This window comes from Rattus norvegicus, chromosome 1, assembly GCF_021556685.1.
Source record: "Rattus norvegicus strain SHRSP/BbbUtx chromosome 1, alternate assembly SHRSP_T2T, whole genome shotgun sequence".
In the NCBI taxonomy this organism is placed as follows: Eukaryota; Metazoa; Chordata; class Mammalia; order Rodentia; family Muridae; genus Rattus; species Rattus norvegicus.
The window spans coordinates 81,734,405-81,757,046 of record NC_141534.1 but is presented as its reverse complement, the minus strand read 5'-3'; the positions used below and the strand labels follow the sequence as shown (position 1 = coordinate 81,757,046).

The window sequence follows — 22,642 nt, the reverse complement described above, 5'->3', positions numbered from 1 at the left end:
CTGGTCGGTGGCTCAGCTTCTTAGAGATCACAGGTGTCCAGATTAGTTGAATCTGCTGGTCTTCCTATGAGGTTGACCTCTTCAGCTTCTTTAAGCTTTTCACTAATTCAACCACAGGGGTCACCAGCTTTGGTCCATTGACTGGGAATAAATATCTGAATCTGACTATCTCATCTACTTCTTGGTCCTTTCTGAGGGCAGTCCTGGTAGGGTCTAATTTGTAAGCATGCCATAGTTGCTGAGAAGGTATATCCTTTTGTTTTAGAATGAAATATTCTGTAGATATCTGTTAAATTCATTTGGATCATGACTTCTCTTAGTTTATCTGGGTTTCTGTTTAGTTGCCATGATCAGTCCATTGGTGAGAATGGGGTACTGTAGTCTCCCAATGTTATTGTGTGATATTTGATGTGTTCTTTCAGCTTTAATAACATTTCTTTTACAAATGAGGGTATACTTGGAATTGGGACATAGATGTTCATAATTGAGAGGACCCTGGGCTTGTATTTTGATCTTTTATGGTCATTCTGACATCTGTCAAAGATGTCCGGGCTTTAGAGTAGCTATTAAGAAGTCTGGTATAATTCTCATATGTCTGCCTTTATATGTTACTTGACCATATTCCCTTAACACTGTTAATACTTTTTCTTGTTTTTGTACATTTGGTGTTTTGACTATTAAGTGAAAGGAAGAATTTCTTCTTTCTCTTTCTTCTTTTTTTTTTGCAGTTTGTATTTTTTTCTTCTATTCTTCTTTATTAACTTGAGTATTTCTTATTTACATTTCGATTGTTATTCCCTATCCTCGTACCCCAGCCAACATTCCCCTAACCCCTCCCCCGCCCCTTCTCTATGGGTGTTCCCCTGAACATCCCCCCAATACTGCCCTCGCCCCAACAATCACTTTCACTGGTGATTCAGTCTTAGCAGGACCAAGGGCTTCCCCTTCTACTGGTGCTCTTACTAGGCTATTCATTGCTACCTATGTGGTTGGAGGCAGGGTCAGTCCATGTATAGTCTTTCAGTAGTGGCTTAGTCCCTGGAAGCTCTGGTTGGTTGGCATTGTTGTTCATATGGGGTCTCGAGTCACTTCAATCTCTTCCAGTCCTTTCTCTGATTCTTTCAATGGGGGTCCCGTTCTAAATTCAGTAGTTTGCTGCTGGAATTCGCCTATTTATTTGCTGAATTCTTGTATTCTGGCTGTGTCTCTCAGGAGAGATCTACATCTGGCTCCTGATGGCCTGCACTTCTTTGCTTCATCCATCACGTCTAATTGGGTGGCTGTATATGTATGGGCCACATGTGGGGCAGGATCTGAATGGGTGTTCCTTCTGCCTCTGTTCTTAACTTTGCCTCCCTATTCCCTGCCAAGGGTACTCTTGTTCCCCTTTTAAAGAAGGAGTGAAGCATTCGCATTTTGGTCATCCTTCTTGAGTTTCATGTGTTCTGTGTATCTAGGGCAATTTAAGCATTTGGGCTAATAACCACTTATCAATGAGTGCATACCATGTGTGTTTTTCTGTGATTGGGTGACCTCACTCAGGATGATATTTTCCAGTTCCCTCCATTTGCCTATGAAATTCAAAAAGTCATTGTTTTTGATAGCTGAGTAATATTCCATTGTGTAGATACACCATATTTTCTGTATCCATTCCTCTGTTGAAGGGCATCTGGGTTCTTCGCAGCTTCTGGCTATTATAAATAAGCCTGCTATGAACATAGTGGAGCACGTGTCTTTTTTATATGTTGGGGCATCTTTTGGGTATATGCCCAAGAGAGGTATAGCTGGATCCTCAGGCACTTCAATGTCCAATTTTCTGAGGAACCTCCAGACTGATTTCCAGAATGGTTGTACCAGTCTGCAATCCCACCAACAGTGGAGGAGTGTTCCTCTTTCTCCACATCCTCGCCACCATTTGCTGTCACCTGAGTTTTTGATCTTAGCCATTCTCACTGGTGTGAGGTGAAATCTCAGGGTTGTTTTGATTTGCATTTCCCTTATGACTAAAGATATTGAACATTTCTTTAGATGTTTCTCAGACATTCGGCATTCATCAGCTGTGAATTCTTTGTTTAGCTCTGAACCCCATTTTTAATAGGGTTATTTGTCTCCCTGTGGTGTAACTTCTTGAGCTCTTTGTATATTTTGGATATAAGCCCTCTGTTGTAGGATTGGTAAAGATCTTCTCCTAATTTGTTGGTTGCCGTTTTTTCCTAACCACAGTGTCCTTTGCCTTACAAAAGCTTTGCAGTTTTATGAGATCCCATTTATCAATTCTTCATTTTAGACCATAAGCCATTGGTATTTTCTTCAGGAAATTTTCTCCAGTGCCCATGTGTTTGAGATGCTTCCCCACTTTTTCTTCTATTAGTTTGAGTGTGTCTGGCTTGATGTGGAGGTCCGTGATCCACTTGGACTTAGGATTTGTACAGGGTGATAAGCATGGATCGATCTGCATTCTTCTACATGTTGACCTACAACTGAATCAGCACCACTTGTTGAAAATTCTATCATATTCCCATTGGATAGTTTTGACTCCTTTGTCAAAAATCAAGTGACCATAGGTGTGGGGGTTCATTTCTGGGTCTTCAATTCTATTCCATTGGTCTATCTGTCTGTCTCTGTACCAATACCATGCAGTTTTTATCACTATTGCTCTGTAATACTGCTTGAGTTCAGGGATAGTGATTCCCCCTGACGTCCTTTTATTGTTGAGGTTAGTTTTATCTATACTGGGTTTTTTGTTATTCCAGATGATTTTGCAAATTGTTCTGTCTAACTCTTTGAAGAATTGGATTGCTATTTTGATGGGGATTGCATTGAATCTGTAGATCACTTTTGGTCAAATGGCCATTTTTACTATATTAATCCTGCCAATCCATGAGCATGGAAGACCTTTCCATCTTCTGAGGTCTTCTTCAATTTCGTTCTTCACAGGCTTGAAGTTCTTATCATACAGATCTTTTACTTGCTTGGATAAGTCACACTGAGGTATTTTTTATTATTTGGGATTATTATGAAGGGTGTGGTTTCCTGAATTTCTTTCTGGGCTTGTTTCTCCTTTGTGTAGAGGACGGCTACTGATTTATTTGAGTAAATTTTATACCTAGCCACATTGCTGAAGGTGTTTCTCAGGTTTAGTAGTTCTCTGCTGGACCTTTTGTGGTCACTTTCATATACTATCATATCATCTGCAAATAGTGATATTTTGACTTCTTCTTTTCCGATCTGTATCCCCTTGATCTCCTACTGTTGTCTGAATGCTCTGGCTAGAACTTCAAGAACTATATTGAATAAGTAGGGTGAGAGTGGGCAGCTTTGTCTAGTCCCTGATTTTAGTGGGATTGTTTCAAGTTTCTCTCCATTTGTTTAATGTTAGCGACTGGTTTTCTGTATATGGCTTTTACTATGTTTAGGTATGGGCCTTGAATTCCTATTCTTTCCAAAACTTTTATCATGAAGGGGTGTTGAATTTTGTCAAATGCTTTCTCAGCATCTAATTAAGTGATCATGTGGTTCTTATCTTTCATTTTGTTTATATAATGGATCACGTTGATGGTTTTCCATATGTTAATCCATCCCTGCATGCCTGGGATGAAGCCTACTTGATCATGGTGGATGATTGTTTTGACGTGCTCTTTGATTCAGTTTGCCAGAATTTTATTGAGTATTTTTGGGTTGATATTCATAAGGGAAATTGCTCTGAAAATCTCTTTCTTTGTTGGGTCTTTGTGTGGTTTAGGTGTAAGAGTAATTGTGGTTTAATAGAAGGAATTTGGTGGTGCTCCATCTTTTTCAATGTTGTAGAATAGTTTGGATAACATTGGTATGAGGTCTTCTATGAAGGTCTAATAGAATTCTGCACTAAACCTGCCTGGACTGGGCTCTTTTTAATTGGGAGATGTTTAATGACTGCTTCTATTTCGTTATGAGTTATGGGGTTGTTTGAATGGTTTATCTGTCCCTGATTTAACTTGGGTACCTGGTATCTGTCTAGGAAATTGTCCATTTCCTGCACATTTTTAAGTTTTGTTGAATATAGGTTTTTGTACTAGATTCTGACAATTTTTTGAATTTCCTCTAAATCTGTAGTTATGTCTCCCTTTTAATTTCTGATTTTGTTAATTTGGACACACTCTCTGTGTCCTCTCATTAGTCTGGCTAAGGGTTTATCTATTTGTTGATTTTCTCAAAGAACCAACCTTTGGTTCTGTTGATTATTTCTATGGTCCTTTTTGTTTCTAATTGTTTGATTTCAGCTCTGAGTTTGATTATTTCCTGTCTTCTACTCCTCCTGGGTATATTTGCTTCTTTTTGTTCTAGAGCTTTTAGGTGTGCTGTCAAGCTGCTAACATATGCTCTCTCCTGTTTCTCTGTGCAGGAACTCAGAGCTATGAGTTTTCCTCTTAGCAAAGCTTTAATCGTGTCCCATAAGTTTGTGTATGTTGTACCTTCATTTTCATTAAATGCTAAGAAGTCTTTAATTTATTTCTTTCTTTCTTCCTTGACCAGGTTATCACTGAGTAGAGCATTGTTCAACTTCCATGTATATGTGGGCGTTCCTCCCTTATTGTTATTGAAGCCCAGCTTTAGCCCGTGGTGGTCTGATAGGATGCATGGGATAATTTCTATCTTTCTGTATCTGTTGAGGCCTGTTTTATGACCGATACTATGGTCAATTTTGGAGAAAGTACCATATGGTGGTGAGAAGAAGGTATATCCTTTCCTTTTAGGATAGAATGTTTATAAATATCTGTTAAGTCCATTTGGTTCATGACTTCACTTAGTCTGTCTATGTCTCTGTTTAATTTCTGTTTCCATGACCTGACAATTGATGAGGGTGGGGTGTTCAAATCTCCTACTATTATTGTGTGAGGTGCAATGTGTGATTTGAGCTTTAGTAAGGTTACTTTTACGTATGTAGGTGCCCTTGTATTTGGGGCATAGATATTTAGGATTGAGAGTTCATCTAGGTGGATTTTTCCTTTGATGAATATAAAGTGTCTTTCCTTATCTCTTTTGATAACTTTTAGTTGAAAATCAATTTTATTTGATATTAGAATGGCTACTCCAGCTTGTTTCTTGCGAATGTTTGCTTAGAAAGTTGTTTTCCAGCCTTTCACTCTGAGGTAGTGTCTGTCTTTGTCTCTGAGGTGTGTTTCCTGTAGGCAGCAGAATACAGGGTCCTCGTTGCGTATCCAGTTTGTTAATCTATGTCTTTTTATTGGGGAGTTGAGGCCATTGATGTTGAGAGATATTAAGGAATAGTGATTATTGCTTCCTGTTATATTCATATTTGGATGTGAGGTTATGTTTGTGTGCTTTACTTCTCTTTGTTTTGTTGCCAAGACGATTAGTTTCTTGCTTTTTCTAGGGTGTTACTTGCCTCCTTGTGTTGGGCTTTACCATTTATTATCCTTTGTAGCGCTGGATTTGTAGAAAGATATTTTTTAAATTTAGTTTTGTCATGGAATACCTTGGTTTCTCCATCTATGTTAATTGAGAGTTTTTCAGGATACAGTAACCTGGGCTGGCATTTGTGTTCTCTTAGGGTCTGTATGACATCTGTCCAGGATCTTCTGGCTTTCATAGTCTCTGGTGAGAAGTCTGGTGTGATTCTGATTGGTCTGCTTTTATATGTTACTTGGCCTTTTTCCCTTACTGCTTTTAATATTCTTTCTTTATTTTGTGCATTTTGTGTTTTGACTATTATGTGATGGGGGGAGTTTCTTCTCTGGTCCAATGTATTTGGGGTTCTTTAGGCTTCTTTTATGTTCATGGGCATCTCTTTCTTTAGGTTAAGGAAGATTTCTTCTATGATTTTGTTGAAGATATTTACTGGTCCTTTGAGCTGGGAGTCTTCACTCTCTTCTATACCTATTATCCTTAGGTTTGATCTTCTCAATGAGTCCTGGGTTTCCTGTATATTTTGGACAAGTAGCTTTTTTTGTTTTACATTATCTTTGACAGTTGTGTCAATGATTTCTATGGAATCTTCTGCTCCTGAGATTGTTTCTTATATCTCTTGTATTCTGTTGGTGGTGCTTGTACCTATGGCTCCTTGTCTCTTCCTTTGGTTTTCTATATCCAGGGTTGTTTCCCTGTGTTCTTTCTACATTGCTTCTATTTCCATTTCTAATTCCTTCAACTGTTTGATTGTGTTTTCCTGGAATTCTTTCAGGGATTTTTGTGATTCCTCTCTATAGGCTTCTACTTGTTTATTTATGTTGTCCTGCGTTTCTCTAAGGGAGGTCTTCATTTCTTTCTTGAAGTCTTCCAGCATCATGATCAAATATGATTTTAAATCTAGATCTTGCTTTTCTGGTGTGTTTGCATATTCCGTGTTTGCTTTGGTGGGAGAATTGTGCTCCAATGATTCCATGTAGTCTTGGTTTCTGTTGCTTGGGTTCCTGCGCTTGCCTCTCGCCATCAGATTATCTCTGGTGTTACTTTGTTCTGATATTTCTGACAGTGGCTAGACTGTCCTATAGGCCTGTGTGTCAGGAGTGTTGTAGACCTGTTTTCCTATTTTCTTTCAGCCAGTTATAGGAACAGAGTGTTCTGCTTTAGGGTGTGTAGTTTTTCCTGTCTCCAGGTCTTCAGCTGTTCCTGTGGGCCTGTGTCCTGAGACCACCACTCAGGTCGCTTGGAGTAGAAAAGTTGGTCTTACCTGTGGTCCCGAGGCTCAAGTTCGCTCGTGGTGTGTTGCTTTTGAGCTCTCTGTGAAGGTGGCATCCAGGAGGGCCTGCACTGCCTTTTCCGGGAGTCCCCGTGCACCGGCGTCCCAGATGGCATTAGGTGTTTTCCTCTGGAGTCAGAAATGTGGGCAGAGTGTAGTCTCTTCTGGCTTCCCAGGCGTGTCTGCCTCTCTGAAGGTTTAGCCCTCCTTCCCAGGGGATTTGTGGGCAGAGAACTGTTGATCTGGTCCCTTCAGGTCCTGGTGGTGTCTGGGGCGCAGGGGACCTGCAGCTCCAGTGCCCCTATCTTCAGGTTCCCAGAGACCATATACAGTTTCCTCTTGGGCCAGGGATGTGGGCAGGGGTGGGCAGTATTGGTAGTCTGTCCTGCTCTGAAGTCTCAGGGGGACACACGTGTCCGTGTGGTGAGCTCTCCCTCCCAAGGGGTTTGGGAGCAGTGAGCTGCGGGCCAGGATCAGCAAGGTTGGGAATCCAGCTAAAAACTGGAAGTGTCCGGTCCCAGAGGAATTTTGCCTCTGTGTGTCCTGAAACCACCAGTCAGGTCGCTTGGAGCAGAAAAGTTGGTCTTACCTGTTGTCCTGTGGCTCATATTTGCTCTTGGGGTGTTGCCTTTGAGCTCTCCGTTAGGGCGGCAACCAGGAGGGCCTGTGCAGCCTTTTTCGGGAGCCCCTGTGCACCGGGGTCCCAGATGGCATTAGGCGTTTTTCTCTGAGTCAGAATTGTGGCAGAGTGTAGTCTCTTCTGGCTTCCCAGGCGTGTCTGCCTCTCTGAAGGTTTAGCTCTCCCTCCCATCAGATTTGGGTGCAGAGAACTGTTGATCTGGTCCCTTCAGGTCCTGGCGTTGTCTGGGGACCTGCAGCTCCAGTGCAAGAATTTCTTTTCTGGTCCATTCTATTTTGCATTCTGTAGGGTTCTTTTATGTTTATGGGCAGCATTTTCTTTAGGTTAAGTCTATAATTTTGTTTAAGGTGTTCATTGGACCCTTGAGTTCGGAATCTTGGCACTCTACTATGCCTATTATTCTTAGGTTTGGTGTTTTCATTGTGTACTGAATACCCTGGATGTTTGGGGTTAGGAGATTTTTGCATTTTCTTTGACTATTGTATCAATGTTTTCTATGGTATATTCTACACCTGAGATTTTCTTCTATCTCTTGTATTCTGTTGTTGATGCATGCATCTATGACTCCTGATGTCTTTCCTAGATTTTGTATCTCCAGGGTTGTCTCCCTTTCTTATTTTTTTTTTCGGAGCTGGGGACCGAACCCAGGGCCTTGTGCTTCCTAGGCAAGCGCTCTACCACTGAGCTAAACCCCAACCCCTATTTATTATTTTTATTTCTATTATTAGATTGTGAACGGTATTGTTCATCTCCTTGACGTGTTTGGTTGTACTTCTTGTATTTCTTTAAGGGAGTTATGGGTTTCTACCTGTTTACCTCTGTTATACTGTATTTCTTTAAAAGATGTATTTATGTCCGCTTTAAAGATCTCTGTTATCATGAGATGTGATTTTAGATCAGAATATTGCTTTTCAGGTATGTTGGGTTATCTAGGGCTTGCTGCAGTAAAAGAATGGTTTTCTGCTGATGCCTAGCAGCATTAGTTTCTATTGCTTACATTCTTGAGTTTTCCTCTCACCATCTGGTTATCTCTAGTATTAGCTGGTCTTGCAGTCTCTGACTGGAAATTTTCCCTCGTAAGAGTCTTGAGTCTGGATGTGTCAACATTCCTGGGGGTCAAGGTTTTGTGGACAGCATTGGGGTGGTGAAGTGTGTATCACAGGGTCATCTTCAGGGTGCAGATGGAAACAGGAAGGGTCATTTTCCTGGCTGTGCTTTAGTTTCTAGGTCCACTGAACTCTGGTAGGTCCTCATTTTCCCAGGTATTTTGGAGGTAGTAGTGGTTCCACCTGTGAGATTGAGTGTGTCAACACTTCTGGTGGACAAGGTTTCTTTGCAGGGGGGATTGGAGTACTGAAGACTGTAGTACAAGGTCAGCTCTCAGGTGCAGAAGGAACCTGGGAGCATCATCCCCTTTTTATGTTTTGTCTTTATATATGTCAAAAATCTCATTTATTACTTATTTATTTTATTTTTTATTGTGTGTATGAGTGTACATGTATGGGTGCACAACATACATGTCTGGTACCTAGATACCCAGAAGAAGTTATTAGTTGCCATTCTAGTGAAATTACAGGTGATTGTGAGCCATCTGATATGGATGCTGGTAACTGAACTCAGATACTCTTCAAGATCAGCTGGTATGCTAAACCCCTGCACTGCACCTCACCATCATTAAAATCTCAATAGGGGATGATGCAATATGAAATCAGGTCACTAAGTGGCTCAGGCTTGCCTGAACTTCACTACATTGGTAGGTGGACCCTAAAATTGTAATCTTCCTGCCTCTTCTCTAAAGTAGCTGGGATTCCAGGCTAATATCACTGGACTACCTGTTCATATTTACAGCTGTTTTATGCTGTTTTATATACACAGTACTGTTATCCTAATAGCATCATAAATATTTCCCTGTGTTAGCATTATACTTGGTATCATCAGAGTTAAAGAGAGCAATAATTCTTTTAAGATTTATTGGTATGTCTTTCCATGAATGTATGTAGGAGCAGCACTACATGTGTGCCCTGCCTGTAGAGTCCATAAGCGGGTGACAGATTCCCTGGATCTAAAGTGACCCCCTAGCATGAGTACTGTAAACCAAATATGTGTCTTCTATAAGAGCACCAAATGCTGTTAAGTATTGGGCTATCACTCCAGTCCCATCAGTATTTCTGCAGAGTAATAAATGTCACTTTGTTGTTTTCTGCTGGACATAGTGGAGTGCAGAGTAGGACTCCAGTGATGACTCTAAAGTCTAAGGCTCTGAGGACTTTGTATCTCTCTAACTGTACTTACATGCTGATGATAATTCCTAAAAAATTCTTAAAAGATTCTTGTTCTTTCTAAGGGTAAAAGTCTGCTGGCTCAGGAGACTGACACCTCTAGACTTACAGCAGAAGATTAAGTGATGTGGCCAGGATTGCTGGGCTCTAGCTTTCAGCCTGCTAGGTGGAAGTCTCAGGAAGGAAAAGGGATACTTTGAAAATGACACAATCAGAAAAGGACCTAATAGCAGTCCCACTATAAAAGAGCTTAATAATTACTGTTTTAATATTAGGAATACTTTTAGGATCATCATTAAGACTTAAGTCATCTATTTGTCTATATAGAATTATCACAAGAAATGTACATCTTCATAGATCTGCAGAGATCTGCTCCAAAGGGTGGGCTATTACTTAATGACTACTACATAAGCTTAATAATAATAGGAAAGGCATATCAATCTTTCCTAAAACTAATTCCTTTACAGTCTTCCTTCATGAGGATGAATCTGTCACCTTATATAATAATCTTCCATCTCAGGAAGATCGCTTCCTAGTTATTAGCTTACCCAATTATGGCTACTGAAAGTTTTCCAATATTTGTAGCAGTGGTTCTGAACCTGTGGGTTGAGATCCATTTGGGGGTTCAATGACTATTTCCTAGTGGTTACTCAATACCTTAGGAAAACATATGTACATTGGTATGCATAAAGTCACAAAATTAGAAAATTATCAAAAATAACATTATAGTTAAAGGTCACAAAAACATGAGAAAGAGTATTAAATAGTCTCATCCTTGGGACCATTGAGAACCACAAAGTTGTTTTAATGACCCTTTCAATGGGATGAGAGTTAAAATGAGACTACACTGAAAAACTCCCTGCCCTTATTTATCACACACAGTGAACAGTGAAGTATGTGATAGGTTAGTGACCACATGCATGTATGGAAATGGGGATTGACATGTTTGCGTGGAAGCCAGATACTGATATCAAATATCTTTCTTGATTATTCTCTACCTGATTTTGGAGACAGAATTTTTCAGTAAACCTGGAGCTCAGTGAATTAGGCTATAGAAGCTTGTTAGAGGCCACAGCAATTCTCCTTGCTTGTATTTACCTTCCCTAGTGCTAGGATTGCAGGACTGTGCCATCATACCTGCCTTTTATTGGTTTGTTTGCTTCTCTACCTATATTATATCCTGGCCTCAGTTTCTCCTGCTTCCCTTCCTCCCAGTCCCCCTCAAAAACACATTTTCTATTTCCACTATATCTATTCCTCCATTGTTACCCCTAAAAAAACAAAGGGCTCTCAGAGATAGCAACTGAATGCAGCCTATCAAATTACAATAAGACTAGGCACGATCCCTCATATCAAGGCTAGATGATGCAATGCTATAAATGGTAAATTGTCCCAAGTTTAAGCAAAAGAGTCAGAGGCAGTCCCTGCTCCTCTGTTAGGGATGCAATAAGAACACAAAGTTATACAACCATACTAAATAAGCAGAGATTATTGCAGATTTCATGCAGGGTCCATGTTTTTCTCTTCAGTCTCTATGAGTCTCTGTAAGACCTGCTTAGTTGATTCTGTGGGTGTGTTCTCATAGTGTCCTTGACCCCTCTGGCTTCTTCTTTCCCTCTTCTGTGGGGTTACTGTGGCTTGACCATTTGTTTGGCTGTGGTCTCTGCATCTGTTCATTTCATCTCCTGGATGATGCCTCTGAAGACTATGGGGACAGGCACCATACTCTAAAAATAGCGGAAAATTATTAGAAATCATTTTTCTTTGTTTTTCTTCCTCTTACATTTCTGTCATTCTTTTTTCTTTCTTTTCTTTCTTTCTTTTCTTCCTTTCTTTCCCTTTCCTTTCCTTCCTTCTCTTCTTTCTCTCTCTCTCATATATATATATATATATTTACACAAATATATTTACTTATATATTTATTTACATATATATATGTATGTATGTATATATTTTTTTCTCCAGTTGTGTTTGTTTCTATCCTTAATCTCTGCCATGACCGGCTTTTAGTTCCTCGCAGTCAACACAGTGGCGGGCATGGGCTCCTTCTTAGGTATGTGCCCCAAGTTAGACCAGACTTGTGGGCCACTTACACACATTCTGCCTCACCATTACCCCAGCCTATCTTGTAGGCAGAACATATTGTAGAATGAAAATTGTGTGGCTGTTCTCCTTGCTTCTTACATCAATGATAAATTTCCAAATCATGTCATTATACTTCTGCAGCAAACACTTTATTAGCTCAATCAATTGCCCAGCTGTTTGCACACTCCCTGTTCTTTTGTAACTAAGCGACTTCCCTGATTTTCCTACAGATCCATCCTGTCTGAAGACAAATCTATCTTCTTTAAGACAAAATGGCATCTCTCTTTTCTGATTTTGGCTTTATGTGGTACTGGAAAGAGCTAAACAAGGTGGAATTCATGAAGTTTAAGGAATTACTCATACTTGAGATTCTGCAAATGGGGCTAAAACAGATTTCTTGGACTGAAGTAAAGAATGCATCTCGGGAAGATCTTGCCATCTTACTGGTGAAATATTGTGAGGGGAAGCAAGCCTGGGACACAACCTTCAAAGTTCTCCAGAAAATCAGTAGACATGATCTCACTGAGAGGGCAACAGGGGAGATTGCTGGTGAGTTGCTCAATGCTCCTTTAATATAGTAAGGTTTGTTTCATAATTTTGACAACTGTTCTTCACATGCCCACCTACCTTAGGGACAGAGGTGTCATTGCACATAATTCTCCTTGAGGAAGGAAGCAGTTTCATGTATACATGTTAGTTCTAGTCTGTATATTCAAATTTATGAGGGTTGCAACCCTAACCTAGATGATTAAACTACTACATAGGACATTATTAATGTTCCCTTCAAATCTAAACTGGAGCCTTAACTGTAGAGTGAAATAGTAGCACTGAGGATTTAGGGCAGCAGCAAGAGAGGACACCTGTAAGAAATCATATTTATGGAGTCTAGGAAGATGTCTTTGTCTGCAAGGTATTTGCTATGAAAACTTGAAAATCTGCCTTTGGATCTCAGCAACCATATAAAAGCAAGACAAGGTAGCAATCTGCTCAGGTAGCTTTGCAAGTTCTGAGCTAGCTGAAAAAATTGTCTCAAAAAATGAGATGGATGGCCGGAGGAGATGACTCAGTTGTTAAGAATACCTGTTCTTACAGAGGAACTCCATTCTTTTTCCAGAATCTACCTGGTAGTTCACAACCATCTGTAACTCCACTTCCAGGGGATCCAACACATTCTTTTATTCTCTGAGGGCACTGCATATTTCTGGTGCACATACATGAATGTATAAAAAAGCACCCTTTCACCCCCGTTAAAAGCAAATTAATATTTAAGAAAGTAGCAGCTAAGGAAGACACCCAATGTGAACCTCTGATCTCTACATGCACATACACTGTACCCCTCCCCATCTCACCATCCCACATGCATATCAAGTATGTATTTGAAATATCTACATAACACAGTATGAAACAAGATTTTTCAGTCTTTGTTGTTTAACAACAAAAGATTATAAAAGAAAAGTCATGTTTCATAAACACTCTGACACTCAGAGTCAGACATTAAATTATATTGATAGAAGATACCATGGATGCTTTAAAGTTTAATGTATTTTTTGTTTATTTGTTTCTGAGGTTCCAGTGTCTTACTATGATAATTTTCATTTTAATTTTTCTTATCCTCATTATAATGGGATTCGATGTTAATTTTATATTTATGGCTAGAAAATAGTCTTTACTCTTCAGTCTACATTTGTTTAAATATTGCCTCTGTGCTGTTCTTTCTATCCCACTCTACTTTGTGATTCTAATTACACATATTAAATCTTTAAATCATTATCAAAATATGCATAAGAACCATTAGAAACTATTTTATGTGTTTGTGAGAGTAACTGCATATTTGTGTGTCATGTGTGGCAGTGCCATTGGAGGGTAGAGGACATCCCTTCTGGTACTAGACCTACAGAAGGTTGATGCTACCATGGGGATGTTTAGCGTTAAACCCAGGGCTTCTGAGTGCTTTTAACAACTGAGCAGTCTCTTGAGCCCCACATATTACATCTCCATACAATGCCTTATGTATAATCTCTTTTTATCTTTTCTGAGCTCTAGGTTGGATCTTGTTTCTACCTGAACTTATGCCCTCCTTCCCCTGTACAGCTGTTTCTCATCAATATCAAAATCAATGTTTGATCCTTTTGACCTTTCTTTATTTTTCTTGTATGCAGCAAAATGCTGGTAACTCTTTACATATTCAGTCTGTTAGTCTATGTCTTTATATTGGAGAATTGAGTCCATTGATATTAAAAGATAATAAGGAATTGTGATTGTTGTGTCCCATTATGTTTGTTGTTTGAAGTGGAATTATGTTTGTGTGTCTATTTTCTTTTGGTTTCTTTGCAAGGAGATTATTTTCTTGCTTTTTCTAGGATGTAATTTCTCTCCTCGTGTTGGGATTTTCCTTCCATTATCCTTTGTAGTGCTGGATTTGTAAAAACATATTGTGTAAATTTGGATTTTTTTATGGAAATCTTGGTTTCTCCATCAATGTTAATTGAGAATATTCCAGGATATTGTAGCCTGGGCTAGCATTTCTGTTCTCTTAGATGTTCAGTATGACACCTGCCTAGGATCTTCTGGCTTTCATAATCGCTGGTGAGAAATATGGTCTAATTATGATAGGTCTGAATATATATGTTACTTGATTTTTCCCATAATGCTTTTAATATTCTTTCTTTGTTTCGTGCATTTGATGTTCTGACTATTATGTAAAGGGAGTAATTTCTTTTCTGGTCCAATCTATTTGGAGTTCTGTAGGCTTCTTGTATGTTTATGGGGATTTCATTACATTAGGGAAGTTTCTCTCTATAGTTTTGTTGAAGATGTTTACTGGCCCTTTAAGTTGGGAGTCTCCATTCTCTTCTATACCTATTATCCTTACGGTTGATCTTCTCATTGTGTCCTGGATTTTCTAAATGTTCTGTGTTAAGAGCTTTTTACCATTTCACATTACCCTTGATGTTTGTGACAATGTTTTCTCCTGTATCTTCTGCCCCTGATATTATCTCTTCTCTCTTGCTGTATTATGTGTGTAATGCTTACATCTATGACTTCTGATCCCTTTCCTAGGATTTCTATCTCCAGGGTTGTCTCACTTTTTTGCTTTCCTTATTGTTTCTATTTCGATTTTCAAATCCTGGATGATTTTGTTCAATTCTTTCACCTGTTTATTTGTGTTTTCTTGTAATTCCTTAAGAGATTTTTATGTTTCCTTTTTAAGGTATTCTACTTGTTTACCTGTGTTGTCCTGTAATTTTTTAATCTCCTTTTCTTTTTTTTCATTTTTATTAAATTGGGTATTTCTTATTTACATTTCGAATGTTATTCTCTTTCTGAGATTCCTGTTCATCAACCCCCTAACTCCACCCTCTCCATTTCTATAAGAGTGTTGCCATCCCTATCCACCCCTCCCTACCACCACCCCCAACAATCCCCTACACTGGGGGTCCAACCTTGGCATGAACAAGGGCTTCCCCTTCCACTGATGCCCCAACAAGGCTATTCTCTGATACATATGCATTTGGAGCCCTGGGTCAGTCCATATATAGTCTTTTGGTAGTGGTTTAGTCCCTGGAAGCTCTGGTTGGTTGGCATTGTTGTTCTCATGGTGCTGCAAGCCCCTTAAGCTCTTTTATTCCTTTTTCTAATTCCTCCAACAGGGGTACTGTTCTCAGTTGAGTGGTCGGCTGCTAGCATTCACCTCTGTATTTGACATACTCTACCTGTGTCTCTCAGGAGAGATCTATATCCGGTTCCTGTCAGCATGCACTTCTTAACTTTATCCATCTTATCTCGTTTCAGTGGCTGTATATATATATGGGCCACATATGGAGCAGGTTCTGAATGTCCTTTCCTTCAGTCTCACTCTAAACATTGCCTCTGTATCCCCTTCTATGGAGATTTTTGTTCCCCTTTTAAAGAAGGAGTGAAGCATCTGCATTTTGCTCACCCTTCTTGAGTTTCATGTGGCCTTCTGACTTTTCTTACACACATTTTGATAAGTTCAAATATGCACACTTCCATGCCATGGAGCACAAATGGAAATCAGAGAAAAACTTCTGAGTTAATTCTGTTTCTGTCCTTTGGGGCTCATGAAACAAATTGAGAACCTCAGACCTTGTGAAAAATGCCCAAAGACATCTCATCAGCCCCAATCTTTCGATTCTTAAATTTAGTTCAGACCTTTTACAAAGGTATACAATTTGCCTTGCTCTTATCAGTTTCCCTAATTGGTCAACTTGCCTTTTATTATTATTGAGCACATTTTAGAAATTAATTGTTATATTTGGCATACAAAATGTTTCTATGTTTAATTTGAGTGTGTATGTGTGTGTGCATGTATGTATGAATGTATATACATTTTTCAACATATATAAAATCTTATATGTATGATTATATATATATTTTATACATATATACATATATATACATACAAATATATATATACATATTATATATATACATTTATATATATATACATTTTCACTATGGTATCATTTCAAAAATTGCACATATGAATGAATGTGTATAGAGTTATGTGTGTGAGTACAGTGCTTGTAGAAGCCAGGCATTCAACAGATGGGTAATTTGTATAGGCATTGTGAGGCAACAGATATGTGTGCTGAAAACCCTTCTCAGGACATCTTCCAGAGTAGCCAGTGCCCCTAACTACTGAATCATATCTCCAGTTCCATTATTCTTCCTTTTATGTCAGTGTGACATTACCTGTTTTCATATTATGCAGACAAATTTATGTTGATAATAATACTATTTTTCTGTTTTCTGCTGTTATGGCAACCATGTATAATTACACTCTGTTAGGTGGGCATATCTGAGTATGTTAGAGATTAATAGACACTGTTGTTTAAGTTTGGATAGCCATGCAGTGTGCCATACTTTGTTGCAAATTTTGCTGTCCGAGTAAGTCAGTTGCACACTGCAGAGAGTACTATATGGTTCAACATATTATCTATGAAAGCCATGCTTTTCATTTTGAATGAATGTGTTTACTTAATACATAGCAAGTCAAAATAAAATAAGAACTAGCAAATGATAGAAATAAATAGTATGTAGGATAGATAGATAGATAGATAGATAGATAGATAGACAGACAGACAGAGGAATAGAGATATCTAGATACCTAGATATTTAGATAGATACCTAGATAGACACATAAATAGATACATAGATACATAGAAAGCATAATCAAATTTGACCTTCAAAACTCTGGTAGAAATTGATAGGGTCTTTACTTCAGTCTCCTGAAATGCTTGCTGACAGGAGCCCTGAGAGACTCTGCCAGAGCCTGATAAATACAGAGGTGGGTGATCTCACCCAAGCATTGGACTGAGCAAGGTGTCTCCAATTGAGGAGTAGGAAAAAGGATTGAAGGAGCTGAAGGGGTTTGTAACCCCATAAGAGGAACAACAATATCAACCAAGCAAACCCCCTAGACCACCCAGGGACTAGAGGAACATGGCTCCATCTACATACATACCAGAGGATGGCCTTAATGGGCATCAGTGGGAGAAGTGGCTTTGGTCCTGTGAAGGCTTGATGCCCCAGTGTAGGGGAATGTCAGTGCAGCATTGTGGGGTGAATGGGTGGGTAGGGGAGCACCCTCATAGAAACAAGGTGAGGGAGGATTGGATTGGGGGTTTCCAGAGTGGAGACCAGGAAAGGGTAAGACATTTGAAATGTAAATAAATAAAATATCCAATAAAAATGTTTTTAAAAAAACAGAGAAATTGACAGGGGAAGCCTCTTTAAGTCAACAACTGGAGTTCCCAGGCAGAGCAGAGAGTATCCTCTCAAGTGATATTCCAATTCAGAAACAAATTATGGTAGGAAGTTTACATCACCAAATCAGGCTTTTATAACATCATCAAATTGAGCTCTCACAAAATCGAGCAGAAACCAGATTGGGAAGGGGGAGCTAGTTGGAGCTCCCAATTGAGCTGTCTCTCCAATGGCCAAGTTTCCCATTATTCTAATGCTAGCTTTATTTCCCATTGCAGGCCCTTTTATATCATGAGGTAATATATCATAAAATCTGCTTGAAATAGTTCATGATTTAGCTGATCTCAAGGGTTACTCTTGAGCTGTTTATTCTCTTCCCTTCCTGTTGCAGAGTTAGTGCTCAGTCCATTCCCTGACAAGAACACAAGAAGGCACTGTATGTAACATGTTTGAGTTTAAAATGGGGTAAAGAGACCTCACTTCAAGTGCCAGCTTCTGAAACAGCGCATGACAGTTTAACAATATAACATTCATGACACACAGAGAAATGCAACTCTGCTCCAGGGCCAGTAAAAATCTTCACACATTAACTATCATTGTTCTTGGCTTACAGACTTCTACAAACATTCATCACAAGGCAGGGAGAGAAGAAATGACTCAGTGGCTAGAAGCATGCCCCACACTTGCAAAGAATCTGAATTCAATTCCTAGTACTCATGTGGGACTGCTCATAGACAACTGTAATTCAGCTCTGGGTGTATTTAACAACTCTGACTTCAAGAGGAACCCACAAACACATTATTAAAAAATATTTAAGGGTACATTCTGAAATGAAAATATTCAGATAAGACTATATATGGGTAAATGTTTAACTTAATTTTGATATATTTTGGCTTTTTCCCCACTCTCTGACTCAGCACACGCAAATATATATCGAGCTCATTTAAAGAAGAAGCTGACCCGTGATTGTTCTAGAAAGTTCAGCATTAGTATTCAGAATTTCTTCCAGGATGAATATGATCATCTTGAGAACCTTCTCATACCAAAGGTAACTGAAGAAAAGCCACAACTGGTGTTCCTGAAAGGTATAGCTGGAATTGGCAAGACTATTCTGTTGAAAAATTTAATGATTGTCTGGTCAGAAGGCCTTGTGTTTCAGAACAAATTCTCCTATATCTTCTACTTCTGTTGTCAAGATGTGAAGCAATTGAAGACCACAAGCCTGACTGAACTGATCTCCAGAGAGTGGCCCAGTTCCTCAGCTCCCATAGAGGAGATCCTATCCCAACCTGAAAAGCTCTTATTTATCATTGACAGTTTAGAAGGGATGGAATGGGATTTTACCAAACAGGAATCAGAACTGTGTGACAATTGCTTAGAGAAGCAGCCAGTGAATGTATTGCTGAGCAGTTTGCTCAAGAAGAAGATACTCCCTGAATCATCTCTTCTTATCTCAGCTACTTTTGAGACTTTTGAGGAATTGAAGGACTGGATTGAGTACACAAATGTGAGAACAATAACTGGATTCAAGGAAAGCAATATTAAGATGTATTTCCATAGCTTGTTCCAAGATAGGAACAGAGCCTTGGAGGCCTTCAGTTTTGTAAGAGAAAATGAGCAGCTGTTCACTTTATGTCAGGCCCCTGTGATCTGCTGCATGGTAGCTACTTGTCTTAAGAATGAGATAGAGAAGGGGAAAGATCCAGTCTCTATCTGTCGACGTACCACCTCTCTGTACACCACTCACATCTTCAATTTGTTCATTCCTCCAAATGTCCAATACCCAAGTAAGAAAAGCCAAGACCAACTACAGGGCTTGTGTTTTCTAGCAGTGGAGGGCATGTGGACTGACATATCTGTGTTTAGTGAGGAGACTCTGAGGAGAAATGGAATCCTGGACTCTGACATCCCTACATTGTTGGACATTGGAATTCTTGAACAGAGCAGGGAGTCTCAAAATTCTTACATATTCTTCCACCCGTCTGTCCAGGAGTTCTGTGCTGCCATGTTTTATCTGCTACAGACCCACATGAACCACCCTAGTCCGGATGTTCTCCATGTAGAAAAACTATTGTTTTCTTTTCTAAAGGAGGTCAATACACAGTGGATTTTTTTGGGTCGTTTCATATTTGGCCTTTTGAATGAATTGGAACATGAAAAACTGGAAGCATTTTTTGGCTACCAGTTGTCTCAGCAACTAAAACAAGAATTGTTTGAGTGGCTGGAACTTCTGTTGGACCCTGAAGTTAAAGTAAATACAATGAAGTTCTTTTACTGTCTGTTTGAGATGGAAGAGGAAGTCTTCGTACAGTCAGCAATGAACTGTAGGGAAGAGATTGACGTTGTGGCTAAGGATTATTATGATTTTATCGTTGCTGCCTACTGCTTAAACCATGGTTCTGCACTGAGAGACTTATCTATTTCAACCCAAAATGTCCTAAATGAAAAGCTGAATCAGAGATATATGTGAGTCTGTTCATTATTTTTATCTCTCCCATTTTCAGAACCTCTCCTTGTGCATTGATAATTTATATAGACAGATTCAAAACTCGCCCTTACTGGCTATGTAATGCCAAGTGTTCAGTGTTCAGCCTAGAAACCATATACACACAAACAACAAAAACAGATTCAACAGTTTGTGTGTATGTATGTTTCTGTATATGTATATGTACATATATATGAGTATACATGTGTGTAAATATGTGTATCCACATACAAAACCCCTAACGTATGTGCAAAAATTTACCTGTTTTCATAATAGCTTCTACTTTTTTAAAAATTCATTTTTCTTTTGTGTGTATGTGGCTACATCTTAATATGCACATATGTCAAAATGGCATGGGTGGCCAGAAGAGGTCATCAGATCTCCTGGAACTATAGTTAAATAGCTGTGGGTTCTGGGGTCCAAATTCTTAATATCAGAAGAAACATAAGGATGATTAAATTAACTAGTGAACTCTCTCCAGTCTGATAGATGCCATCTTGAGCCCCAAATTTACTCTTCTAAATATTTGCTATTTCATCATTTTAATATTTATTTTTTGTTAATTGTTTTGAGACAGGATCTCACTATATAGTTGTACTGAGCTTGGAACTCTGATAACCATCTGCCTGTCTCCATAGTCTTGGAATTAAAGGCATGTACTTCCATGTCTGAGTATATTTCTTAATTATTATATATATATATATGCAATATTGTATCAGTTCATATGTACAGATGCCCAGGGAGAAGTTCAGTTTTCAGAGTACTGCCTGCTGTACTGCACATGTAAAGGATTTGTTCCTCAGCATCATATAAAACTGAATATAATGGCAAATGCCTATAATATAATTTTCTGATAGTAGACACAGAAGACAAACTCAGGGTCATTGGTGCTTATTTATCAAGTGTAGGACAGGCCTACAATTCATGACAGAGTTTACATAAGGAACAAAATATTATTAAACTGAGTCAGGTATAGTGGTATCATGCTTATAATCTTAGCCCTCAGAGAACTGAGGCAGGAAGTTCTCTGAGCATTTTAAACTAGTCTGGGCTACATAAAAAGTGGGTTCTAGGTGAATCTTGTCTAAAGATTAATATTCTATCTATAAAAAATCTTGACCAACAAAAGTATATGTGAACAACTTACGATCACTTGACTCTTTTATTCTCCCATTGTGAAGATATAATGCAGGGCCTCATCTCCACTAGGCTAGCATGTTTCTGGCAATTGCAACCCCAGATTTTTTGAGACATGTTTTAGCTTTCTATTCATTGTGGAATCAAAACTAGTCTTTAATTTCTAATCTTTCTGCAGCAATAGAATTAGTTAAATTGACTGCTTAGAAGCCCTGGAATTTATCCTTTTGGCTTTCCTTTTCCTTTAATGGCCTCATTATCAAAGCAGCAATGATATTAACCCACCACAATCTGAGCATGGAGTTTATATTTTCTGCCCTTATGAGATATTAACAACACATGCAGACTTTTTATTGACCTCCTAGCTGCAAACTGCCCTGTGAACATTAAAAGTTGTAGAGAACATGGGATTGGATCAGTTGCACAAGTATGAGAACTTCAGTTCCATCCCCTGGATCCACATTTCAAATAAAAACCAAAAATAAAACAACAACAGAAACCAAAAATCCAAAAAACATTTGTGTCTAGTAGCATGTACCTATAATCCCAGCACTAAATAGGCAGAGACAAATTTTCCATTTATAAGCACATACATGCTCTCATATGCCCATGCACATTCACTCATACACATATACACACAAAAACATGTACTATATTAATTAATTTACTGCTCAGGAATATGTAATGTTAGCTGGCAAGGTGGATCAGCAGAAAAAAAAATGCCTTTTCTCAAGTCTGATGACCTATATTCAATTCATTAGACAAGATAGGAAAACTGTTTACTGTACATTGCCCTTTGACCTCCACACCCATAATGTGGTGTGCGTGTGTGCACACACACACACAAAGAAATGTTACAAGGCAAATTTGATTATCTTGTTGTAGATGAAAATAGCCAGAGAAGTTACATACATTATCCAAGATTATAAACTGAGTAAGTCATGGCTTCTGAAGCTTGAGCCAGTAGATCCTTGTTCCAGGTTTTAACTCATTGGCTCTGGCATCCTACATCATTTTTTTTCATTCTAAATTTACCAAGGTTATTTATAAATCAGATTTTCTCAACTTCAATACTGCCAAGTCATGTATGTTCCCTTATCCTGATGTGGGAGTAGGGAAGGTAGCTGAAAACATCACATAAGCTTTGTCGTCAGTGCATAGGATTCTCAGAATCCTCTGGTCATTTCCAGTAAATATTAATTGAATCTCTAAAATGAAGGTATAACATCCAGAATCCTACTACTTTACCACATATCTGGCTATTTACTGCAAATATGAAATGACCTTACATGGCTACCCTTATTCAGTATGGGGAGTCAGTTTGTTACATTTATGTGCTGTGAATGGTTTGACTTAACTTTTTGTAAATGAGTAGAATCTGAAAGTGCTGGCAGGTTTTATCCTCTATTTTTTATTTTATGGGATTGAATGATTTTGTCTACATGTGTACATGTACCTGATATGCATATATTGACCATGGTGGACAGATGGGGTTGTCATTTATCTATGGAGTTGGAGTTATGGATGGTTGTGAGCCAGCATGTTGGTGCTGGAAAATGAACTCAGGTCTTCTGAGAGAAGAACAAATGATCTTAACCATTGAGCCA

General features: G+C 38.8%; 1 protein-coding gene across 1 annotated transcript in view; it reads left to right on the top strand.

Annotated features, from left to right (window-relative positions):
* Positions 1–22,642, top strand: part of Nlrp4b (NLR family, pyrin domain containing 4B) — a 49,868-nt gene that overhangs the window by 5,661 nt on the left and 21,565 nt on the right. Inside the window, exons 3-4 of the mRNA NM_001447329.1 lie at positions 11,914–12,232; positions 18,331–19,879. Of these exons, the coding sequence (NP_001434258.1) occupies positions 11,956–12,232; positions 18,331–19,879 (1,826 nt within the window). The 5' untranslated portion in view covers positions 11,914–11,955. The remainder of the gene's footprint in view (positions 1–11,913; positions 12,233–18,330; positions 19,880–22,642) is intronic.